General features: G+C 38.6%; 1 protein-coding gene across 2 annotated transcripts; it reads right to left on the bottom strand.

Moving 5' to 3' along the window:
* Positions 1 to 400: 400 nt before the first annotated feature.
* On the bottom strand, positions 401 to 3,841 carry LOC109218417 (pirin-like protein). Of its 2 annotated transcripts, none has more exons than XM_019382781.1 (6): positions 3,627 to 3,841; positions 2,858 to 2,907; positions 2,680 to 2,747; positions 2,455 to 2,517; positions 2,157 to 2,260; positions 401 to 1,165 (listed from the first exon to the last, which is right to left on the bottom strand). In XM_019382781.1, exons 1-6 carry the CDS (start codon positions 3,731 to 3,733, stop codon positions 682 to 684), a joined length of 876 nt encoding a protein of 291 aa, XP_019238326.1. In that variant the 5' UTR covers positions 3,734 to 3,841; the 3' UTR covers positions 401 to 681. The 2 variants fall into 2 exon arrangements, with proteins under 2 accessions (XP_019238326.1, XP_019238327.1); XM_019382782.1 differs by lacking the exon at positions 3,627 to 3,841 and adding an exon at positions 3,017 to 3,238.
* Positions 3,842 to 21,024: the final 17,183 nt, after the last annotated feature.

The following is a 21,024-nucleotide window of genomic DNA, read 5'->3' as shown; positions in this document are numbered from 1 at the left end:
GGTGAAATTTGAACCTTCCACTTATGTGATGGAAAGTGGATTCACAAGCTAATATTATTTCCATTGTAAAAAAATTTAATCGCAATTATAATACCACATGTACTCAATAGTTAAGAAATAATTGTGAAAACTACATGCATCTTGTTTTCATTGATATCCACTCACTAAAAATACAACAACATATTCCGTGTATTCCTGCAAGTGAAGTCTGGGAAGGGTAAGGTGTACGCAGTCTTACTCCTATCTGAAGCAGATAGAGAGTTTGTTTCCAGTAAACCCTCGGCTCATGACATGCATAATCAAAGCAGTAAGAAAGGAAATATAGTAGTGAAACCACTCACTATAAATATGATAATATATTGTCATGCACCTAAGATCAAATATTTCGAGCCGGCTTCCGTAGAAAATTCAGACTTCATTACATTTCCTATCCATGATCCAAACAAAAGGTAATTTATCATTCAAGAACTGAACATACTTTCCACTATGGCTACAAGAATTACTATCAATGCAATCTTGAACAAATGAAGGAAATGAAAAATAATCTTCAATGAAAACACATCATATTTCAAAAGAAAAAAAGGACTATAAAAAGCTGAAATTCATAAAATTTATCAAAAAACTATAGAATATTGCAGTTTGTAAGCTTATTTTTGAACTATAAGATGTAGCTCTGTATACTTATTTAGAATTCCAGTGTCTTGCCCTTTCAAAACCATTCTTTCCAAGTTGATAATCTTGATAAGCCTGCATTATCTCACTCTTGGTGTTCATAACAAAAGGACCATATTGCGCGACCGGCTCGTTAATCGGCTGTCCTCCTATCAAAACAAACCTCAATGGCTTAGAAGATCTGTTCCAAACACTTAGACCTTCTCCAGGGCCTAAAACCAAGCAATGGTGAGCTGGTGTAGGCGTTGAATCCGAAGAGCCAAAGACGCCTTCTCCTTCGACTATGTAGACGAAGGAATTCCAGGACTCGGGGATTGGTTGATGATGTTCAGAAGCTGGTTTTAGGGTGAAATCAAGGTACATTGTTGGCGTTCGTGTGAAAACCTGAGATTTTACGCCCATTGCTTCACCTGCTATGATAGTGACCGAAACGCCATCTTTTTCTGCCTTTGGTATGTTCTCATGTAGCAGTTCTTGATACCTTGGCTCAATCCTATACATAGACAAAAGGGTCATTCTTTTTATTTCAGAAAAGTAGACATAATCATCAACCAAATGTACATTTCACTCTATATTTTGAGATTTCATAAGTTACTATTCCATTATTTTTGTTTATAAGGATGAGTTGTTGTGTCTAGAACCACAGTATAACCAAAGTTCTGCAACAATTTTACGAATTTTGATCAAATTGCATAAAGGATAGCTCGATGCACTAAGCTCCCACTATACGCGGGGTTCCGAGAAGGTCGGACCACAAGGGTCTAATGTACGCAGCCAGGGGCAGATGCACCCTACTCCAAGCGGTGTCATCCGACACCGCTTCGCCGAAAAACTTTAGTTATTACAGTATACATATAAATCATATGACGCTGCTGAACGAAGAATAGTCTCCGGTCTGATGGTCAAGCGCCTCACTTGCAATGTCGAGGTCTGCGGTTCGAATACTTCGTATGCGTTTCTTTTGCATATTTTCCTTTTAAGCCTCTTTTGTTTAAAAAATAGAACTGTCCTCTTCCTTGACAGCATAAGCGATAATGAAATACTATTTAACTTTTAATTAAAAAGTAATTATTTTAGAATAAGATTAACGAAATTTAAACCGTAACTACGAAAAAGTTCTCACCCTCTATAACTTGTAATTTCTAAGTGACAGGGTTTGATGGTGTTGCTCTTCTCTATTTCTTATCTCCCATTTTTATTGTAGTAATTTGTTCACCACTTTAAATTTCGACACCGCTTACAAAAAGTCCTGCGTACGCCCCTGTACGCAGCCTTATCCTGCATTTCTGCAAGAAGCTATTTCCACAACTCGAACCCATGACCTCCCGGTCATATGGCAACAACTTTAGCAGTTATGCCAAGGCTCCCCTTCTTTGATCAAATTGCATGTTATAGGCATATGTTAAAATGAAAAAGGTTATTCTGAAACTTAATATTGTTTAAGCCAAAGTCAAGATTGAATTAATGTAAGAGTACTAACTCACATTTTGTCCTTGGATGCCAGATTTATCCATAGTTGCAATCCCTTATGAGCACCTGGACCTGCAGGCATTTCTGAGTGCACTATACCTCTACCTGCTGTCATCCACTGCATTGAACCAAATGGAAAATTATTTATTTTAAAAAAAAAATCTATCTTAACCCCCCCCCCCCCCTCCCCCCGCACTCGTTTTTTTTTTTTTGAGTTTAATTGGTTCTATGCACTAATAGCGTAAAAGAAAATTCAGCACAATCACGTCATGTATAAGGTAATTATAGGTAAATCTCGAGAATAAACATTACCTGCACATCGCCCGTCCTGATTGTACCCTTGTGACCAGCAAAATCTTGATGAGTAAAAGCTCCCTAATACAGAGAGCAAAAAGTTAGCTCCAAAATATTACTATATAAAAAAGCAGCCTTACCCTGCATTGCCGCAAGAGATTATTTACACGACTCGAACCCGTAACCTCCAGGTCACATGAATTATTACTGTACAAGGAATTGAGCAACAAAACTGAAGTTTACCTGTAACATGTAAGTTACTGTCTCAAAACCTCTATGTGGATGGTCAGGAAATCCAGCAGGTGGTGAAACTGCAACAATAAGAGTGTATAGTTTTCCTAATTAGTAAAATAAAATTCATTTCATAAAATATTAGAATAATAAAATAAAAGAAAGAATATCTTTACTGCTGTAGCATTACCATTAAACTCATCTAACATGAGGAATGGATCAAGATTCTGCAATTCAGGCCTGAAATACAAAATTTTCAAACAATTATAAAAAAAAAACAGCATTCAAATAGATTAAGAACATCTCTAGTTCTATTGGTAATTAAATCTCGAACTTTCCGTTGTCGCACCCGGGTCGGATCCTCTAAAAAGGCACTACTTTTGGAGGATCTGACATGTACGTTATCATTTTTGAAGAGTCCGAACAACATAAATTATATCATAGACCTGAATTTTAATATACTTCAATATACTAACTCCTAATGGAAAACAAGTTATCAAGAGTTTAAAACATCTTTAATTTTTTTCTTTGAAAAAAAAGGAAAAATACACACACACAGAAAATATATGAATTTTGGGAAAGATGGAAACACAAGTAGGAAAATATTCATTTTCACCCCTTTCCCCAAAAGCCCAAAAGGAAAGTTTAAAAAAAAAAAAAAGAAAAAGAAACCCCCCCCCCCCCCCCCCTCCCCGCGCACTTTTGTTTAAAAAGCGCACCACGTGATGTGTGAGCTAGGTATAAGTCATGATATGATCCATGTCATATTAAAGTGGATAAGTATAGAGGAGCGAACTCATTATTAGAAATGGTTCTCGAAAAGTTGCTGTCATGTGATCAGGAGGTCACGGATTGCAGAAACGCATAGACTCTTGTAGTCTGGCCCTTCCCGGACCCGGCTTAATTTCTCAGTTATAAAAAAAAGAATTAAGAAAACGGAAACAAATTTTCAAAAATACCTTCCAATACTTCTCCTAACAACAGCACCATCACCTTCATTTTGAGCTCTGGCCAAGATTTTCTTGACAACCAATCTTGGTCTACTGAAAACAGATGATTTAGACATGATTTTTGAGGATTTTGATGTTGTTTCAATTGAATATATTTTGTGTTAAATTTATGTTGTGTTATGTTTCTTTTGAATCTGCTCTGCTATTTAGAGGTGACGAGCATCTGATTTGGTGTGTAGAATAGAAGTTTCAAGTGGGGTCATATTACTTATTTTAGGGATTTTTGTAATTTTTGATGATTTCATGCTTACATCATTATGACGATTGCTTCTCATTATAATTTTTTTATTTGGTTAAAATGATCCATCTATCTTTGCGTGAATTATAAAAATGGAAGGAATTGATGATACACAAGCAATTAACAAAAAAAGAAAAGAAGTAAAAAGAATTAACACACAAATAAATAAGATACCAGAATTGACCAAAAAACTATAGAATCTTAGATTTGTTCTAGATTAGTTGATAGAATAATTGTTGTATATTTATATAATCTTGAACAATTCTTTTCTCAATGAAAAATCGAAAATCATATAAGTGGATTTAACAAAATACTAAAAATATCATACTCATATTGAATTTTAGACGTAAAATCAAAATATTATTAAAGTTTCTATAAAGTTCTTTGTTTAGCCCCCCCCCCCCACCCCGCCCCACCCCACCCCACCCCACCCACCACCACCACCACCACCACCACCAAAAAAAAGGAAAAAGAAAAAGAAAAATAACTTAGACGTAAAATTATTTTTGAACTTCATTTTTCGCTACACTAAAATGTTTTTTTGTGTCAAGAGAAACTTTTTATATATAACAAATATACTCGTTTTTCACTATTGTGCAAAATAAGCTTTTGGCAAAAATACTGTTTGAACAATTTGCCAACACCTAATTTCGTTTTTAGTGGGCGTTTGGACATAAGAATTGTAAAATTGCTGAAAAAAGTGAATTTTGTTTTTAAGTGAAAATGGTATTTGAAATAGAATCGTGTTTGGACATAAATATGTTTTTTTTTAATTTTGTTTGTGATTTGAGTGAAATTTTTGAAAAATAACTTTTGGAGTTTTTCAAATTTTTGAAAAAATTCAGAATTCATCTTCAAGTAAAATTGAAAATTTTATAACCAAATATTGATTTCAGAAAAAAGTGAATTTTTTTAGATAAAAATAAAAATATTTTCATGGACAAACGGGCTCTTAATCTCATGAGCCAATTTTTTAAGCAAAATTAGCTACTGTATTTAATTATTAAATAATAAAAATCAACAAGAAAAAACTTTTGGTAGTTGTCTGCCTGTACGTTTATTTATTTGCCGCCGCGATTCGTTGACCGTTCACATGGTCTTTGGATTGACCAAATTCTTCATTTAAATTCCTTTTTTTTTTTAAATTCATTTCGTTTTATTTGTATGATAAAAAAAAGACTTCCTAGTAAAATTTACTATTTTAAAAAGACAATTTACTATTTGGCAGAATAACGTGGTTGATTTTGCAAATTAAAAGGAAATATTCCATCTTTTTTTTTCCAAGAAAAAGGAAATTAGAAGAGTTGACAATTTCTAGATAATTGGAACTTCAAAATTTAAGCAATCCATTATTTGGTTAAGGAGTTTGGAGAGTTTTGTAATTTAAATGGATTCAGACTAAACTTCAAATTCATTTGCCAAAGTAAAATTAAATGGATGTTCCCTGTTGACTTGATATTTTATACTATTAGAATATGATAATGTTTGATCCAACACGAAGTTTAAGAAAAAAAAAATTTATCACGTATTAAAAGTACTATTACAACTTGTAATGCTAAATATACCATAGCATTTTTAAGACTATAAAAATATATAAGAATAAAATTTAAAGTATAAATTCAAGTATATGTCATATAAATTGGAAGGTAAAGAGCATCAATTTTGCTACTTTAATGGCTAATGCAACTTATGTTAATACATTTAGTAATGATTATATAGTCGTATATTCAAAAAAAAAAAAAAAAAAAAACTATCATTCATGGACTTGTCTAGCTTTCAGTAAACTGTTGAATTAAAAAATTCGAAAATAGTAATGCAATCTGCGGTGTTAAAATTTACATCGGCAAAGGGCCATAGATAGCCATAATGTATGCGATTTAGAGCATTTATACCCGGGAAATTACCAGCTATGTCCATTCATAAGTAACTCATTACAAAAATTAGCCAATTGATAAAATATTACTAATATTAGCCAAATTAGCCAATTAGCTATTTGTAGCAAAAAAAATATCAAATTTTTGCTTTGTTTTGAGTGGGTGTTATTAGAATAGATTGGGCACAACTTAAGGAGCTTGAATCTCAGTTTTGGAATGATTTGGTGAAGTTTTGAGGTGGTTTGAATTGAAAATTCGAAGTAAAAGCTGAACATGAAAAAAATGATATGTGTATCACACTGTGTATCATTTGTGTATCACATATGTATCAATTGTGTATCATATGTATATCCATGTATACCTGTGTGTGAGATACATGCGTGATACATGTTTGATACATGTGTTGCAGAAGACTTTTTTGAACTCGATTTAATTACGAATTTTGATGCAAAACCAGTCAAATCACCTCCAATCTTCCTCAAATTTTGTATATTGACTTATCTATATATTTTCAATGAATTTCAACTATACCCATTGAAAAAGTTCCTTTTTTTGTTTAAATTTTTGGAATATTGTATAGATTTTTGTATTTCATCACCTTATTTGCTACCCAGTCCATGAAATTTCCTTTCCGTCTTGTATCTAATGTTGCTAATCATGTTTAAAAATATGAAAGGTGATTTTTGCATGTGATTCTTTGAGAGAAAGAACCCTATTATTTGGTTTTTCAATTTTTGTTGGCTAGTTTTAATAAGTTTATGACTAATGGCTAGAGATTGGTAAGTTGAGATTTATTTGGGACATTTATGTAAGTTTCCCTTTATACCCTCCGTTTCAAAATCGGCTCGTTCGTAACCCTTCCGTTAACCAAACGGCCCAAAAATGCCAGTATTGACTAACGGATTTCTCCCTTTAAAATCTCAAAGTAGTTTTTAAAAATAAAAAAAAGATCACATATAATTAAATACCTCCCACCCACTCTCCATTTCACCCACATAAAAAAGACCACATATAATTATGTAATATAAAGACATATTGTTGGTGGAATAAATTAGTTCTTATTTTATATGTTATTGTGTACCAAGTTTATCTTCTTTCTAATGGGATTTTTGGAATTTTATCGTGATCATTGTGCTCAATTAATAATCGGTCTATCTGCGTAATCAATCAACCACAATTCAACAGTTTGCTAATCATAATAGATTAATTTTTGATAGGTTTACAATATCTTAACTTTATGTTTTGATGATCTAAAAATTTACAGTCAAAGTACCAGATAAGGAACCTGATACACTTGGTACACAACTCAATCAACGGACTCAAGCTAATGTGAGTTGCTATGACTTCAGAAGATAAAGAATCAATACGAAGTCAACTGTCTACAGCTGGAAAGTGACTGCCTGTACTGTACACGCAAACAGTGCAGTAGTCACTTCTCATTGACCAACCAAGTGATTACATAACAATAAACATTACAACAAAACATCACTTGAACACTTGAGAATTTACTCAAGCATTCAAGCATCTGACAATCAAGCATTCAATTCTCAAGTGCATCAAGAACAAAGTACAATACTACTACGGACCAGTTCCTACAGCAAGTCTCTTGTATGTCCTTAGTTGAGTTGTAACTTTGTAATTGCTCTTCATTGTAATTCCTACTTTGCTTATCTAGAAGCTTTAATTAGGAACCCCTTGAAAACCATAAACCCTTAGTGTTTGTGTCGTGACTAGAGTTAGTCATGAGTTGAAGTCTTTGTAATAGGTGTATTACAAAGTGGCTTGTTATAGGTGTTGTCACGACCCAAACCCCGATCCGGTCGTGATGGCGCCTCTCGTGAAGACAAGGCCAGCCAACCAACCCATATCGCCTTTTCAAAATAGTTAAACATGAATAAGCAGTCTAAATATAATTTAATAATATTAATTAGCGGGAGTACAACCCAACACAGCCCTAATCGGGGTGTCACAAGTCACGAGCATCTGTAAGAGTGTAAATACAGCTACAAGGTCTAAAAATACACTGAACAGGAATAATGAACAACAGAGAGAGAAGCGGTGCTGCGAACGCTGGCAGTCACCTCGCTAAACTCCTATAGCTCTGCCTCCAATCAGCCAAAACCCGCTACTGGGTGAATAAATGCCTGCACCTGCACACGAGGTGCAGGGAGTAATGTGAGTACTCCAACCCAGTAAGTAATAAAGACTGAGCAGTAGGAAACAATGAATCCACATTCGCGTTAGGCTCAATAAACACAACAGGCTTTCAAATCATAATACGAGTCAACCTTCCCTTTTAAAACCCAGCTTTTAGTAAAAAAAAATCATTTTTGAAATGCTTCCAGCAGTTTCAGTAGGGGTTCAATACCATTTAAAATAACAATAGAGATTAAAGCAATAATCGGCCCCTCGGGCAAAGCATAGTTCGTAAAACAGCCCCTCGGGCAAAACAGTAATCATAACTACTTCATAACTTGAAAATCTCGATGGAAATAACCAAATGCCAAATAAGTGATTAATTTCGGAACATCTCATAACCCCAGTTTAAATAAAAGTTGTTTCAAAAACATTTGTTCAACTTTTCGACAGAGGCTCAATATAAAGATGAGTGAAAACAGTCAATCAATCAACATATTCGATAGAAACTCACTTTAAAGAGAAGTGAAATCAATAAGTTCATAAACAGGCCTCTCAGGCAAACATCACTCATATGCATGTCTATATCTATCGCCCCTCGGGCTAGCCTCTCTGTCACTCGTGACTCAACTCTTACCAACCAGTGCTCACACTCGACACTCACGCTCAATAGGTACCATATAGTAATCCGCTGCGGCGTGCAGCCCGATCCATATATATATAATAACCGTTGCGACGTGCAGCCCGATCCATATATATATAATAACCGTTGCGACGTGCAGCCCGATCCATATATCGTCGACGGCGCTCACTGGGGTGTGCAGATTCCGGGAGGGGCCCCTTACGGCCCAAGCGCAATATTGCTGCGGCGTGCAACCCGATCCAATATATATATATCGCTGCGGCGTGCATCCCGATCCATATAAGCATTGCTGCGGCGTGCAGCCCGATCCGTATCCATATATATATACATACTTTGCTGCAGCGTGCAGCCCGATCCATAGATATATATAATCCTTACAACTAGGCCCTCAGCCTCTCTCAGTCATTAACATTACTATCAGACTCTCAGTCTATCTCAGTCGTCAATCTCACAATCAGACCCTCGGTCTATATCAGTAAAACAGGGAACTCAGCCCAAACAGTTTTCCACATTTTTAAGAATATAATGATAGAGCCAGGTTTGAGAAATAAACAGATAAAAACATGACTGAGGATATACTTTCAACAAATAGAGTGAGAAAAATCAGTCAAATGCCCCTAAGGGTCTCAGCAAGTCGGCACAAAGCCCCAAACATGGCATACAGCCCAAGGTATAATAACATCAAACAATTAACTATCAAATTACTCATTTAAAATAGTCATTCGGGATGGACTAGGTCACAATCCTCAGCGGTGCTCTACCCCACGCTCGTCATTTAGCGTGCAAGTCACCTCAAAGTAACACATCGATGTGCAATCCGAGGTTTCAAACCCTCAGGACAGTATTTACAATCATTACTTACCTCGAACCAGCGAAATCTCTAGCTCGCGACGCCTTTGCCTCTCAAATCGGCCTCCACGCGCGTCGAATCTATCCAAAATCAGAGCGAATACATCATAATAGGCTAAGGGAACAATACCCCAATCGAAAACAATCGAAAAATATCAAAAATCTCGGAATTAACAAAACCCGAGCCCCGGTCCCACTCCTCTAAACTCAGAAATTTTTACATTAATAGGTTCCTTATCTTCTCACGAGTTCGTACATACCAAGAACTCTCAAATCCGAGCTCAAATGACCCATCAAATCCCAATTTGACATATCAAAAACTCAAGCCCTAGTTCTTCAACTTTTGGCTTAATTTCCATAAATTTCAAGGTTAATCTCACATAATAATCGCGTTTTAAGATCATAGAACTCACCTCCAATCAATCCCAGTCGAAATCCCCTTCAATTCCCGTCCAAAAGCTCTCAAGGATGTTCAAAAATGGAGGAAAAATAGCTTAGCTCGCGGAACAAAATGAACTTTTAAAACCCTTCTGCCCAGACATTTTTTCGCTTCTGCGGTCCGCTTTTCGCTTCTGCGACTTCCGCTTCTGCGAAAATCTTCCGCTTCTGCGGAGCTTCACTAATTGCCCAGGACCGCTTCTGCGGTCTAAATCCGCTTCTGCGGACTCCGCTTCTGCGGGCCTCTATTCGCTCCTGCTGAAACCAGCCTCCCTAGCACCTCTCGCACTTGCGACCCCATTTTCGCATCTGCGGAACCGCATCTGTGGCCCCTTTTCCGCAGATGCGGAAATACCAGAACCAGCAAATCTCTGAAACAACACAAGTCCAAAATTCATCCCGATAGCCATCCGAAATCACCCCGAGGCCCTCGGGACCTCAACCAAAAGCACCAACACATCCTAAAACATCATTCAAACTTGTTCCAATCATCAAAATACCTCAAACAACACTAAAACCATCGAATTACATCGAATTCAAGCCTAAGTTCTTCTAAAACTTCCGAAACACGCATTCGATCAAAAATCCAACCAAATCACCTCCGAATGACCTGAAATTTTGCACACACATCCTAAATCAAATAACGAAGCTGCAGCAGCTCTCGGAATTCCATTCCGACCCTCGGATCAAAATTTCACCTATCAACCGGAATTCGCCAAAATACTAACTTCGTCAATTCAAGCCTAATTCTACACCGGAGCTCCAAAACCAATTCCGATCACGCTCCTAAGTCACAAATCACCTCACGAAGCTAACCAAATCATAAAAACTCCGATCCGAGCTCATATACAAATAAGTCAACTCTTGGTCAAACCTTTCAAAATCAAAGCTTTCAACTGAGACTGTTCTTTCAAATTCATACCGATTTCCATGAAAACCCAAAAACAACGATCTACATCAGTCATAACACATTACACGGGGCAAGTCATGCCCGAGAACTGGCGATCAAAGCGGAAAAGCTCAAAATGACCGGTCGGATCGTTACAGGTGTATTACAAGTTAGTGAGGGATTAAGAGTTTAATTCCTAGATTGCATAGGTTGTAATCTAAAGATTGCTCATAGTGTAGGTCGTGGTTTTTTATCCCCTTGAGCAGGGATTTTTTCACGTAAAAGTTCCATGTTCCATTTACTTATTGTTGCATTAGCGTTATATGTGAAAACCTATATAGGACCTGGTCTCTATATAGTTTGGTGGACTCAGATATTCTATCAATTGGTATCTGAGCGGGTTCTTTCTATCAGGTTAACACCTAGAAAGGATCCTCATGGCTGCTCCATCGAACTTTAAAGAGGGTCACTCTACCTACAGACCACCCGGTTCAATGGCCAATATTATGGGTGGTCGAAGACAAGGATGCATGATTTTATCATGGCTGAAGACTCCAAGCTGTGGGATGTTATATGTGATGGTCCTTATGTCCCTACAAGAAAGGTCGGAGATCCTGCTGTGTCAGTGCCTAAGACGAGGAAAGAATACAGTGATGCTAACAGGAAGGCTGTGGAGAAAAAATTTCGTGCCAAGAAAATTTTGGTGTGTGGTATAGGTCCTGATGAATACAACAGGATTTCAGCTTGCCAATCTGCCAAAGAGATATGGGAAGTGTTACAAACAGCACACGAAGGAACTACTCAAGTAAAGCAATCTAAGATTGACATGCTCATCACTGAGTATGAGCTCTTCAGAATGAAGGACGATGAATCCATTCAATACATGCAAACACGATTCACTTCCATCATAAATGAGCTACACTCGCTTGGTGAAATCATTCCTAGGAACAAGCTCGTGAGGAAAGTTCTCAGTGTTTTTCCCAGTTTATGGGAAAGTAAAGTGAATGCCATTACTGAAGCAAAGGATTTGTAAGAGCTGACTATAGATGAGCTGGTTGGGAATCTGAAAACCTATGAAATGAAGAAGAAGAAGAAGGACATTGAAAGAAGAGAACCAAAGAAGGAAAAGAACATGGTACTTAAGGCAGAAAGCAATGACTCAAGTGGCGAGGATAGTGACATGGCTTACCAACCAGAAGATTTCAGAAAATGGTTAGAAGGAATGGAGGTATACCAAAGAGGGGAAGTTCTAGCAAGCCAAAGAACTATGACCTCTGTCATAAATGTGGAAAGCCAGAGCATTTCATCAAAGATTGTCCTCTCCTGAAGCAAGAACACTTCAAACACAACTCTGACAAAGCAGCCAAGAGGAACCCAGTTCCTGATAAATGCTTCAAAAGAAAGAATGCTGCTGACAATGTTATGAAGCAAGCTCTTGCAGCATGGGTGATTCTTCCAGCAAGTCTGAAGAAGAAGATGATGTAGGTGACAACTCAATGATGGCAGTTGAAAGTGAAGAAAATGAGTATGACTCAATATTTGCTTTGATGGCTCAATCAGATGATGATGAAGACGATGACAATGATGAGGTAAATGTTCGGGATGTTCAGAGAAATTTGAAGTCCTACTCTCCTCGAAAACTCATGTCATTAGCTAATGTGTTGATTGATGCTTACCATAGTCTTGTAGATGATAAGGATTCCTTAACCTTGGAGTTAGGAGATGATGAACAAACTAGAGATGACTTGGTAGTTTGTGTGGTTGATTTGAAGGAAACCATTGGTAATCTGGAAAATGAAAAGAAGGTTCTAACTGAGAGAATCACTAGTGTAGAACACGAAATAGATGATCTGATGGTAGTAGTAGTTGACCTAAAAGAAACCATTGAGAATTCCAGTAAGATGCCTTAGTGGAGAAAGTGGCTGTTATTGAGAAGGAAAGAGATGACCTCTTAGTGGTGATTGTAGACTTAAAGGAAACAATAGAGGAACTCAAAACTGAATGTAGGCCTGGGAATTCTGAAAGAGGAAATGAAGTGGTTAGTGAGGCACATATTAAACTTGAAAACGAGTTAAATATTGTAAAAACTAGTCTGTGTGCTGAACTTGAGAAAAATGGACAACTTCAAGCAGAATTGGAAAGAGTAAAAAGTGATCTTGAGAAGTCTCTTAAGTGGACCTGGTCCTCGGATGCTATTACTTCCATGTACGTTAACAATGGTGGAAACAGGCAGGGAATAGGGTTTCAAAGGGAGAGAACTCCTTATAACTCTCATAGCAAGTATGTTACTGTACCTGATAATTGGTTGTGTACCTACTGTGGGAACAATGGGCATTTCAAAGAAAATTGCCAAGCCAGGGTTTAGTCTCTTCAGAAAAACAAAGTTTTTGCTGAAAGAGTAACTGCTGAAAGAGGACCAGGTGCCACCTATAAAAAGCGCATGTTACCTGCATGGACTAGAATAGCACTTATTCATCCTCTTGTTTATTACAAGGGACCCAAACTTTCTTGGGTTCCTAAATCTAACCCTTGATTTCCTTGTGCAGGGAATAGTGAAAGGAAGCAGTCAACAATGGTTCATGGACAGTGAATGCTCAAAGCATATAACTGGGAATACCATGGACTTTTTTTCACTAAAAGCCCTGTAAGGAGGGACCCTATCCTTTGGAAATGGGAAAAAGGGGTACATTCTTGGTGTTGGAAAAATTGGAAAATCACTCACTCACTCAATCGAGAATGTGTACTATGTCAATGGTCTTAAGTATAGTCTCTTGAGTGTCTCTCAGATATGTGATAAAGGAAACAAGGTGGAATTCTTGTCAAAAGTATGCACAGTAACAAATCTAGTAACTAGTCAAGTGGTACTTATGGCCAAAAGATACAAGAATATCTACGTTGCTGATTTTGAGTCCCTACAAAGTGGTGATCTGAGCTGCTTGAAAGCAGTTGATGATGATGCTGAACTGTGGCATAGAAGGCTAGGGCATGCAAGCTTCTCTCTACTGAATAAACTGGTTGAGAAGGACCTGGTTTGTGGTCTAACCAAGTTAAAGTTCAAAGTGCACAAGGTTCGTGATGCCTGCGCTAGATGGAAGCATGTGAAATCCTCATTGAAGCCAAAGAAGTATGTCAACACCTCAAAACCACTTGATATCCTTCATAAGGATCTATGTGGTCCTATGAGAGTGCAAAGTAAGGGAGGAAAAAGATACATTTTTATGATAGTGGATGACTATTTCAGATTCACTTGGACTCTGTTCCTTAGAACAAAAGATGAGACCTTTGAAGTTTTTGTAGCCTTTGTGAAGAAAATCCAAGTGAAGATGGAATCAAAAGTAGCATGCATTAGATCAGATCATGGAACAGAATTTGACAATGCTAGGTTTGATGAATTCTGCGACGATAATGGCATTACCCACAACTTCTCAGCCCCATGAACTACACAGCAAAATGGAGTTGTGGAAAGGAAGAACAGAACCTTTGAAGAAATGGAAAGAACAATGATGATTGATAGTGGGATTGCTAAGAACTTCTGGGCTGAAGCTATCAACACTGCCTGCTATTTGGTGAACAGGTGCATGATCAGGTCTCTCTTGAACAAAACTCCCTATGAGTTGCTGAATGGAAGGAAGCCCAAGCTGACTCACTTAAGAACATTTGGGTGCAAATGCTATGTTCTCAACAATGGAAAGGATCAGCTTGGAAAATTTGATGCCAAAAATGATGAAGGAATTTTTCTGGGGTACTCTTCTCAAAGTAAAGCCTACAAGGTATACAACAAGCGGACTCAGTGTGTTGAGGAGAGTATACATGTAATCTTTGACGAGTCCTATCTCTCCTGTGAGAAGAACAAGAAGGATGATCAAGATGGAGAGCCTCTGCTGGTTCCAGGAGAAGTCATTGATATGGCAAATGGAAAGGCAGATATTATGAGTCAAGTAAATGAGACAGGTGAAGACAATGCAATCTCTTCCTCATCAGCCGGAGAGGAACCGGGTACTACAATCACAACCACTGAAGCTGAAGAAAGAGTGGTTGATGCAGTTCAAGGTACTCCATAAGTAGCAGAAAGAAGGTTACAAGAGAACCAGTCAGGCTTACCCATCTCCTCTACAAATGAAATTCAAGTGCCCAACTGGAAACACAAAAGCTCCTACCCTCTCGACAACATAATCACTCCTCTGGATTCATGAGTCTAAACCAAATCAAAAGCAAGAAATTCACTTTCCTTCTCAGCATTCTCTCCAAAATAGAGCCCAAATACATTAAGGAAGCCTTAAAAGATGCAGACTGGATCACATCCATGTAAGATGAGTTGCATCAATTCGAAAGGAACAAGTATGGCACCTGGTACCTAGACTCTCAGATCGGACCATCATAGGGACCGGGTGGGTATTCAGAAATAAGCTTAATGAACATGGAAACACCACAAGGAACGAGGCAAGGCTAGTGGTCCAAGGTTACAATCAGGAGGAAAGAATTGATTATGATGAGACTTTTGCATCACATATGGAATTCACTCTGTTCCAAATGGATGTCGAAAGCGCATTTCTGAATGGTTTCCTCAAGGAAGAAGTCTATGTAAAGCAACCTCCAGGTTTTGAATGTCATGAACACCCCGTTAATGTGTTCAAATTGGACAAGGCACCATATGCGTTGAAGGAGGCTCCTCGAGCTTGGTATGAAAGGTTGTCAAAGTTTCTCTTAGAAATGGTTTTACAAGAGCAAAAAATTTACAACACTTTGTTTCTGAAGAAACGATGGTTGAACCTGCTCATTGTTCAGGTTTATGTTGATGATATCATTTTTGGGGCAACAGCTGATTCACTATGTGAGGAAATTGCAAAACTCATAGGAAGTGAGTTTGAGATGAGCATGATAGGTGAGTTGAATTTCTTCTTGGGTCTTCAAGTGAAGCAGTCCACAAAGGGAACATTCGTTAGTCAGTAGAAGTATATCAAAGAGCTTCTGAAGAGGTTTGACATGGAAGCATCAAAAGTGATTGACACTCCCTTTTGCCACTACCACTCGACTAGACATGGACGAATCTGGCTCTCCGATAAATCAAACTATGTATAGAGGCATCATTGGATCTCTCCTCTATCTTACTGCAAGCAGGATAGATATTGTCTTCAGTGTGGGTCTATGTGTAAGGTTTCAGTCAAACCCCAAGGAATCTCATCTGAAGGCTGCCAAAAGAATATTGAGATATTTTAAGGGAACGTAGGAACCTGGTTTTGTACTACCCTTCAGGTGATAATTTTAATCTTATTGGGTATGCTGATGCTGATTATGCAGGTTATCTTGTAAATAGGAAAAACACATCTGGAATGGATCACTTCTTGGGATCATGTCTTATCTCATGGGGCACAAGAAACCAAAATTCAGTAGCTCTTTCAACAGCTGAAGCAGAATATGTTGCAGCAGCCTCTTGCTGTGCCTAGCTCCTATGGATCAAACAGCAATTGGAAGATTTTGGTGTGTACACTGACGGTGTGCCTCTTCTATGTGACAACACCAGTGTACTCAACATGGCCAAGAACCCGGTCCAGCATAAAAGAACCAAGCACATTGATGTGAGACATCATTTTCTCAGAGACAATGTGGAGAAGGGGCTTATCTGCATGAAGTTCTGCAGTACAGAAGACCAAATTGTAGATATCTTCACCAAAGCCCTAAGTAGAGAACATTTTGAGAGAAACAGGATGGCACTGGGGCTATGAAGCCTAACTGAGAACCTGATTCCTTCCATATGGCTATAAAAGTTACATTCAGGTGAAATTAGCTAAGGTGTCTTATGGCCAAGTCTAACTCACTTCTATACAGTTGTAGGCAGACACACATGATGATTATAGAAGCTGCAGAAGCAACACATGAGCGGTAAAAGAGGGTTGAGAATTTTTTAAAGACCAGTCAAGAACCTGGTTCTTGTACCACAGGTTAGTAGTCTAGTGTTTTTCTCATACATATCTCAAAAGAAACAAAAATTAAGTGCCACGTCATTAACCTTTTCCGATCCTGTATGTCACGTCTTTTCATTCAAATCTTTTCAATTCCCTCTGAAACATTGCATCTTCCCACACATCTACCGCCATTTCAGAACCCGTTTCTCTTTCCCTCATAATTGCCTTTTCCCTCATTAAAAACCTCTTTTCCAAACCTTGAGCGATCACCTCTCTCTTTCTCAGTCTCTCCAGACTTTAAAGCTAATCATCTACCATGGCTGAAGATCAAACAATACTTCCCACCATTGAAGAGAAAACCCTCGACTCCTCTGTTCCTAAAGAAACATCTCTCAACATTCCCCCTTCCACCACTGTTGAAACTGAAACACCTAAACCTGATTCTCCTTCACCCTCCATCTCTCTCACCACTCCCTCAGACCATACTCTTCCTCTAAGTGTTGAGAACTCAGAAATCCCTAAAATCGATAGTATCTCTTCTTTGTCGCCTGATGATGATAGGCTATAATTGCATATTTTAGTCGCTTATTACACTCGAATTTACTGCACTTTAATTGAGTTTGCGCTTTAATCGCTAGTGTTTTGCACTAATTGTGTGTTTTATGCCTTGTAGGTGTGTTTTATGCCTTGTAGGTGTGATTCCGAGCTATATAGATGTTATGTAATGAATTTAAGTGATTTGAAGCTTTGAAGTCTGAGTAAAAGCTCAAGGAATTAAGCCGGGATCGTGTTCGGGGGTCAAATTTGATAATTAAGTACGAACGAAGACTTGAGGAGGCATATTGCGCACTATCTAGTAAAATAGACATAACGTTTTGCTCAGAACTCCATTTGGGCTCCACAATATATAGTTGGAAAGCTAACTCAAAGGGCTATAACTTTCATGTTTTACGTTTTTCCAAATTCCAAACGGAACAGGGTGAAAAACCGCGGTTCCACCGCGGCCGCGGCAGAACCGCGGTAAAAGAAGGTAGCGGACAACTGAAGAATCAGAGGGCATGTTTGGCCGCGGTTCCACCGCGACCGTGGCAAAACCGCGGCAGGAGGCGGAAATTTCAGGGACTTATGTGCAAAACACGGGATTTTAAACCCTAAACCCTATATTAAGCCAAGAAAGCCGGCCAAGAAAGGAGAGGGGACATATTTTGGACATAGATTCGACCTAAGGAGGCAAGAACACATTGGGAGCAAGGCGGAGAATTCTTCTACGAGTTTTTCCTTCCTCTTCCTATTTTTTATTGTTGGTTATGACTTTTAGTATTGTAGTTATACATACTATTATGAATAGCTAATTTGTTATCTAGAGTTTTGATAGAACTTTTTGTAGGATAAATTCTTGTTATGTTTTTATATAATTGAGCCATAGCTTTTCTCTATTTGTTCAACTACGTTTATATTGTGGTTGGTTGAAGAGCTATCAATTAGCTGTGCCTATTTAGTATGCATAACTCGGGAGAGAGTGCATATTTAGGTAATTGTTAAACAACACCACTCCCAAAGTATATGAGGGATCAATAACCGAGGGTTTAAAGGCGAGATTAGGGATAACGAAGCCTTGGGTGCGATCTGAAGTGAGCTGTATTAAAAGCCAGCTAGCGTAGCTCGGGAGAATGCGTCTAGTAAATTGTCGTAATTACTCGGGAGAGATTTACGGTAATAAGAGTGCTCATGATAGGTAGAGAATACTTAGGCAAAATTATAGAAGACATAGCGGGAAGGATTCCGACAATTGGGGAAATCATAACTCTAGACCTCCTTAATCTTTTCTCTAACCCTCAGTATCGTTAGTTGTTAATTTACTATTTTAATTTGTTAGTTAATTAGTTAAACAGAAGAATCTTAATATCTATAAGTTAGGAATTGTTCAAGCTTGTCTTCTTGGTGATAGTGAACAGTTGTAGCTAAACCTTAGTTCTCTGTGGGATTCGACCCCGGACTTGTAAACCGGATTATATTTGCAACGACCGCATTGTCCTTTTTATAAGGCATAGTTGGGCGTGATCACCTGAGATTCTCAAAGAACAAAGCAAAGATGAAGAAAAGAGTGAGACCCCACATGCAAAAAAGGTCTTTGAGGACGGTGTTGATCAGTCTACAGGTACTCCTATCTCGGATGTTGTTGCACCCATGGAATCTCAAGAGAGAGAGGCCATAGAAAACATGCTGGCCATCGCTGCTAAAGGAATAGTGAATGAGGAAACCTCTACCATGCCTGAGTCTCAGAGGGAAGGGACTTAGCCCACAGTGGAAGAAGGAGCAATGGTGCTCTTTGAACAACCTGCACCAAAAGAGACTACTGGGACCCCTCTTGAAGGAACTAACCCCTCTCCTGAGGAAATAGGTCAGGAATCTTCTTCCCAGGTCAGTTTCGACCCTGCTCCTTCCCCTCACTTTGATGCTGAGCCTTTGGAAGTAGTGGTCCTGTTATGAGGTCCAGTGATGAAGAAGATCAGGATGATGTTGCTTTGAGTGCGTTCATTGCCAGAAGGAGGCCAGTAGCCACTCCTGATCCCTCTCCTAAGCGACCTACTACAAGGTTGTAGAAAAAGGAGGCTCTTGAGTTTGCCTTGAAGAAGAGTAAAAGGAGTAGCAGGAAGAAGAAAAAGAGGCTGGTGAAGGATGGTGAGATTGTTTGTGACAAGAACATTCCGGTAGTAGAAGTGGATGAGGAAGCTCAAGAGGAACCAAGTTCCTTGATTAAGAGATCTCAGGAAAAAAAACAATCTGCTGAAAGTTCTTCAAAGAAGGCTATTGGAACGCCTAGTAAAAGTTCTGTGAAAAGTGGTGACAAGTTGAAGCAAGTGGTGGTTGAAGAGTCAATGTCTGATGATGATATTCTAGTGAAATCGAGTGAAAAGGGTAAGTCTAGTGGAAAGTCTGGTAAAAGAAAATTGGAGAATGTGAAGGAACCCGGTTCTGTGAAGAAAGTGAAAAGTGGAAGTGTGTCTGGTAAAGAAAGGTTAAGGTACCAGAAAGTACTATGGGGTCGCACATTTGATCCAGAAATATCCGAGATGGCTGGTATGAGGCAAATACTTGAGATGGTCGAATCTCAACAGTGGGGACATCTGTTCAAAGTGGATATGCCCAAGGTTTATGAGGATGAGGTCTAAAGTTTCTATGCTGGCCTCTTCACTATTAAATCGAACCAAATCTGTGCTCTAGTAAATGGCGTAGACATTGTTATGGACTCTGCTCTACTAGGAGACATACATAAGGTTCCTGCTGACGGTCTGTCTTCTGTTAGAGATGTCTGTGGCTCAAACTTTAGGCATGCTATAGTTAAGGAGGGAGCAGTGCAGCGGGGGCAATGGGTGCATAAGAAAGCTTTGCTTCCTGTTTATCAGCTCTTGTTTGAGTTGGTGAACAAGGTCCTGCTACCTCGCGCTGAGAGGAGGTCTGTCACATCCAAGTTTGATCTATATCTGATGGAAGCACTGGATGGGTTCCGAGCTATTAATCTGCCAGCCATAAAGATTGAGCATACGCAAAAGGTGGTGGCATTCAAAGATGGAAATCATGGTCTCCCCTATGGATTTCTTCTCACGCATGTCTTCAAATTCTTTAATGTGCCTTTGGGACAGCCCAAGATGGGGACCAAGAAGCAGACCTTCTCGCAAACTACTCTAAAAGAATGTGAGTGTGTTGAAAAAGTTGGAGGGGTAGGAAGCACTTCGACGATCTTACAACTTATCAATGCTCAGAACAGTGCTACTGAGGAGATCAGGAAGTTGAAGGCAAGGAATGCCATTCTAGAGACTCAGCTAAGTTAGGCTCAAGAGGCACCAGGGTCTTCCGGTTCATCAAGTGCAGAGGTTGCTCGTCTGACCAAAGAAAATGATGATATCAGGTAACAGGTTGAGAACCTGAGGGAGAAACTGCTCGCAGAGCAAATCTCTGCAAATGCTCGGATTGATCTCGTTCTCAACACTCTTGCTTCCGCTTCTAAGCCCTCTTCCTCTAATGTCCCCTAGGCTTATCCTCCCGTGACCATTGACCAGTTTTCAGTTTATCTCTTTTGTTTTGATGACTTTGTGGTAGTTTCTTTTTTTGTGCTATGGATGGAATTCACTTGTACTGCTCCCGCTTTTAACAGTCCAAATCTGTTTTTGCTGTAACAGCAAAGGCTTATGTTTTATAAAAATTAATGGAGACTCTCCTCTTTTGCTGTAAATGCTCACGTTTCTCTTCTTCTCATTTCTATCATGTTGTGTGCACACATGTGGCATGAGTTAGCTAGGCTAGACTTCTTTATTCTAATTGCTTGCTTGTGTATTTTTAATGATGCCAAAAGGGGGAAATATGATAAATTAAAGC

Source organism: Nicotiana attenuata, unplaced genomic scaffold (genome assembly GCF_001879085.1).
Source record: "Nicotiana attenuata strain UT unplaced genomic scaffold, NIATTr2, whole genome shotgun sequence".
Classification (NCBI taxonomy): domain Eukaryota; kingdom Viridiplantae; phylum Streptophyta; class Magnoliopsida; order Solanales; family Solanaceae; genus Nicotiana; species Nicotiana attenuata.
The sequence above is the reverse complement of the archived record's forward strand: the minus strand, read 5'-3'. Positions and strand labels throughout refer to the sequence as shown.

What these genes read in the sequence shown, in the direction of transcription:
- LOC109218417 (XM_019382781.1), bottom strand. Translation starts at nt 3,733, where the DNA reads ATGTCTAAATCATCTGTTTTCAGTAGACCAAGATTGGTTGTCAAGAAA. An exon ending in TCAGGACGGGCGATGTGCAG is followed by an intron (nt 2,261 to 2,454) that starts GTAATGTTTATT and finishes GGTTCAATGCAG; the next exon opens with TGGATGACAGCAGGTAGAGG. An exon ending in CTGGCATCCAAGGACAAAAT is followed by an intron (nt 1,166 to 2,156) that starts GTGAGTTAGTAC and finishes GTCTATGTATAG; the next exon opens with GATTGAGCCAAGGTATCAAG.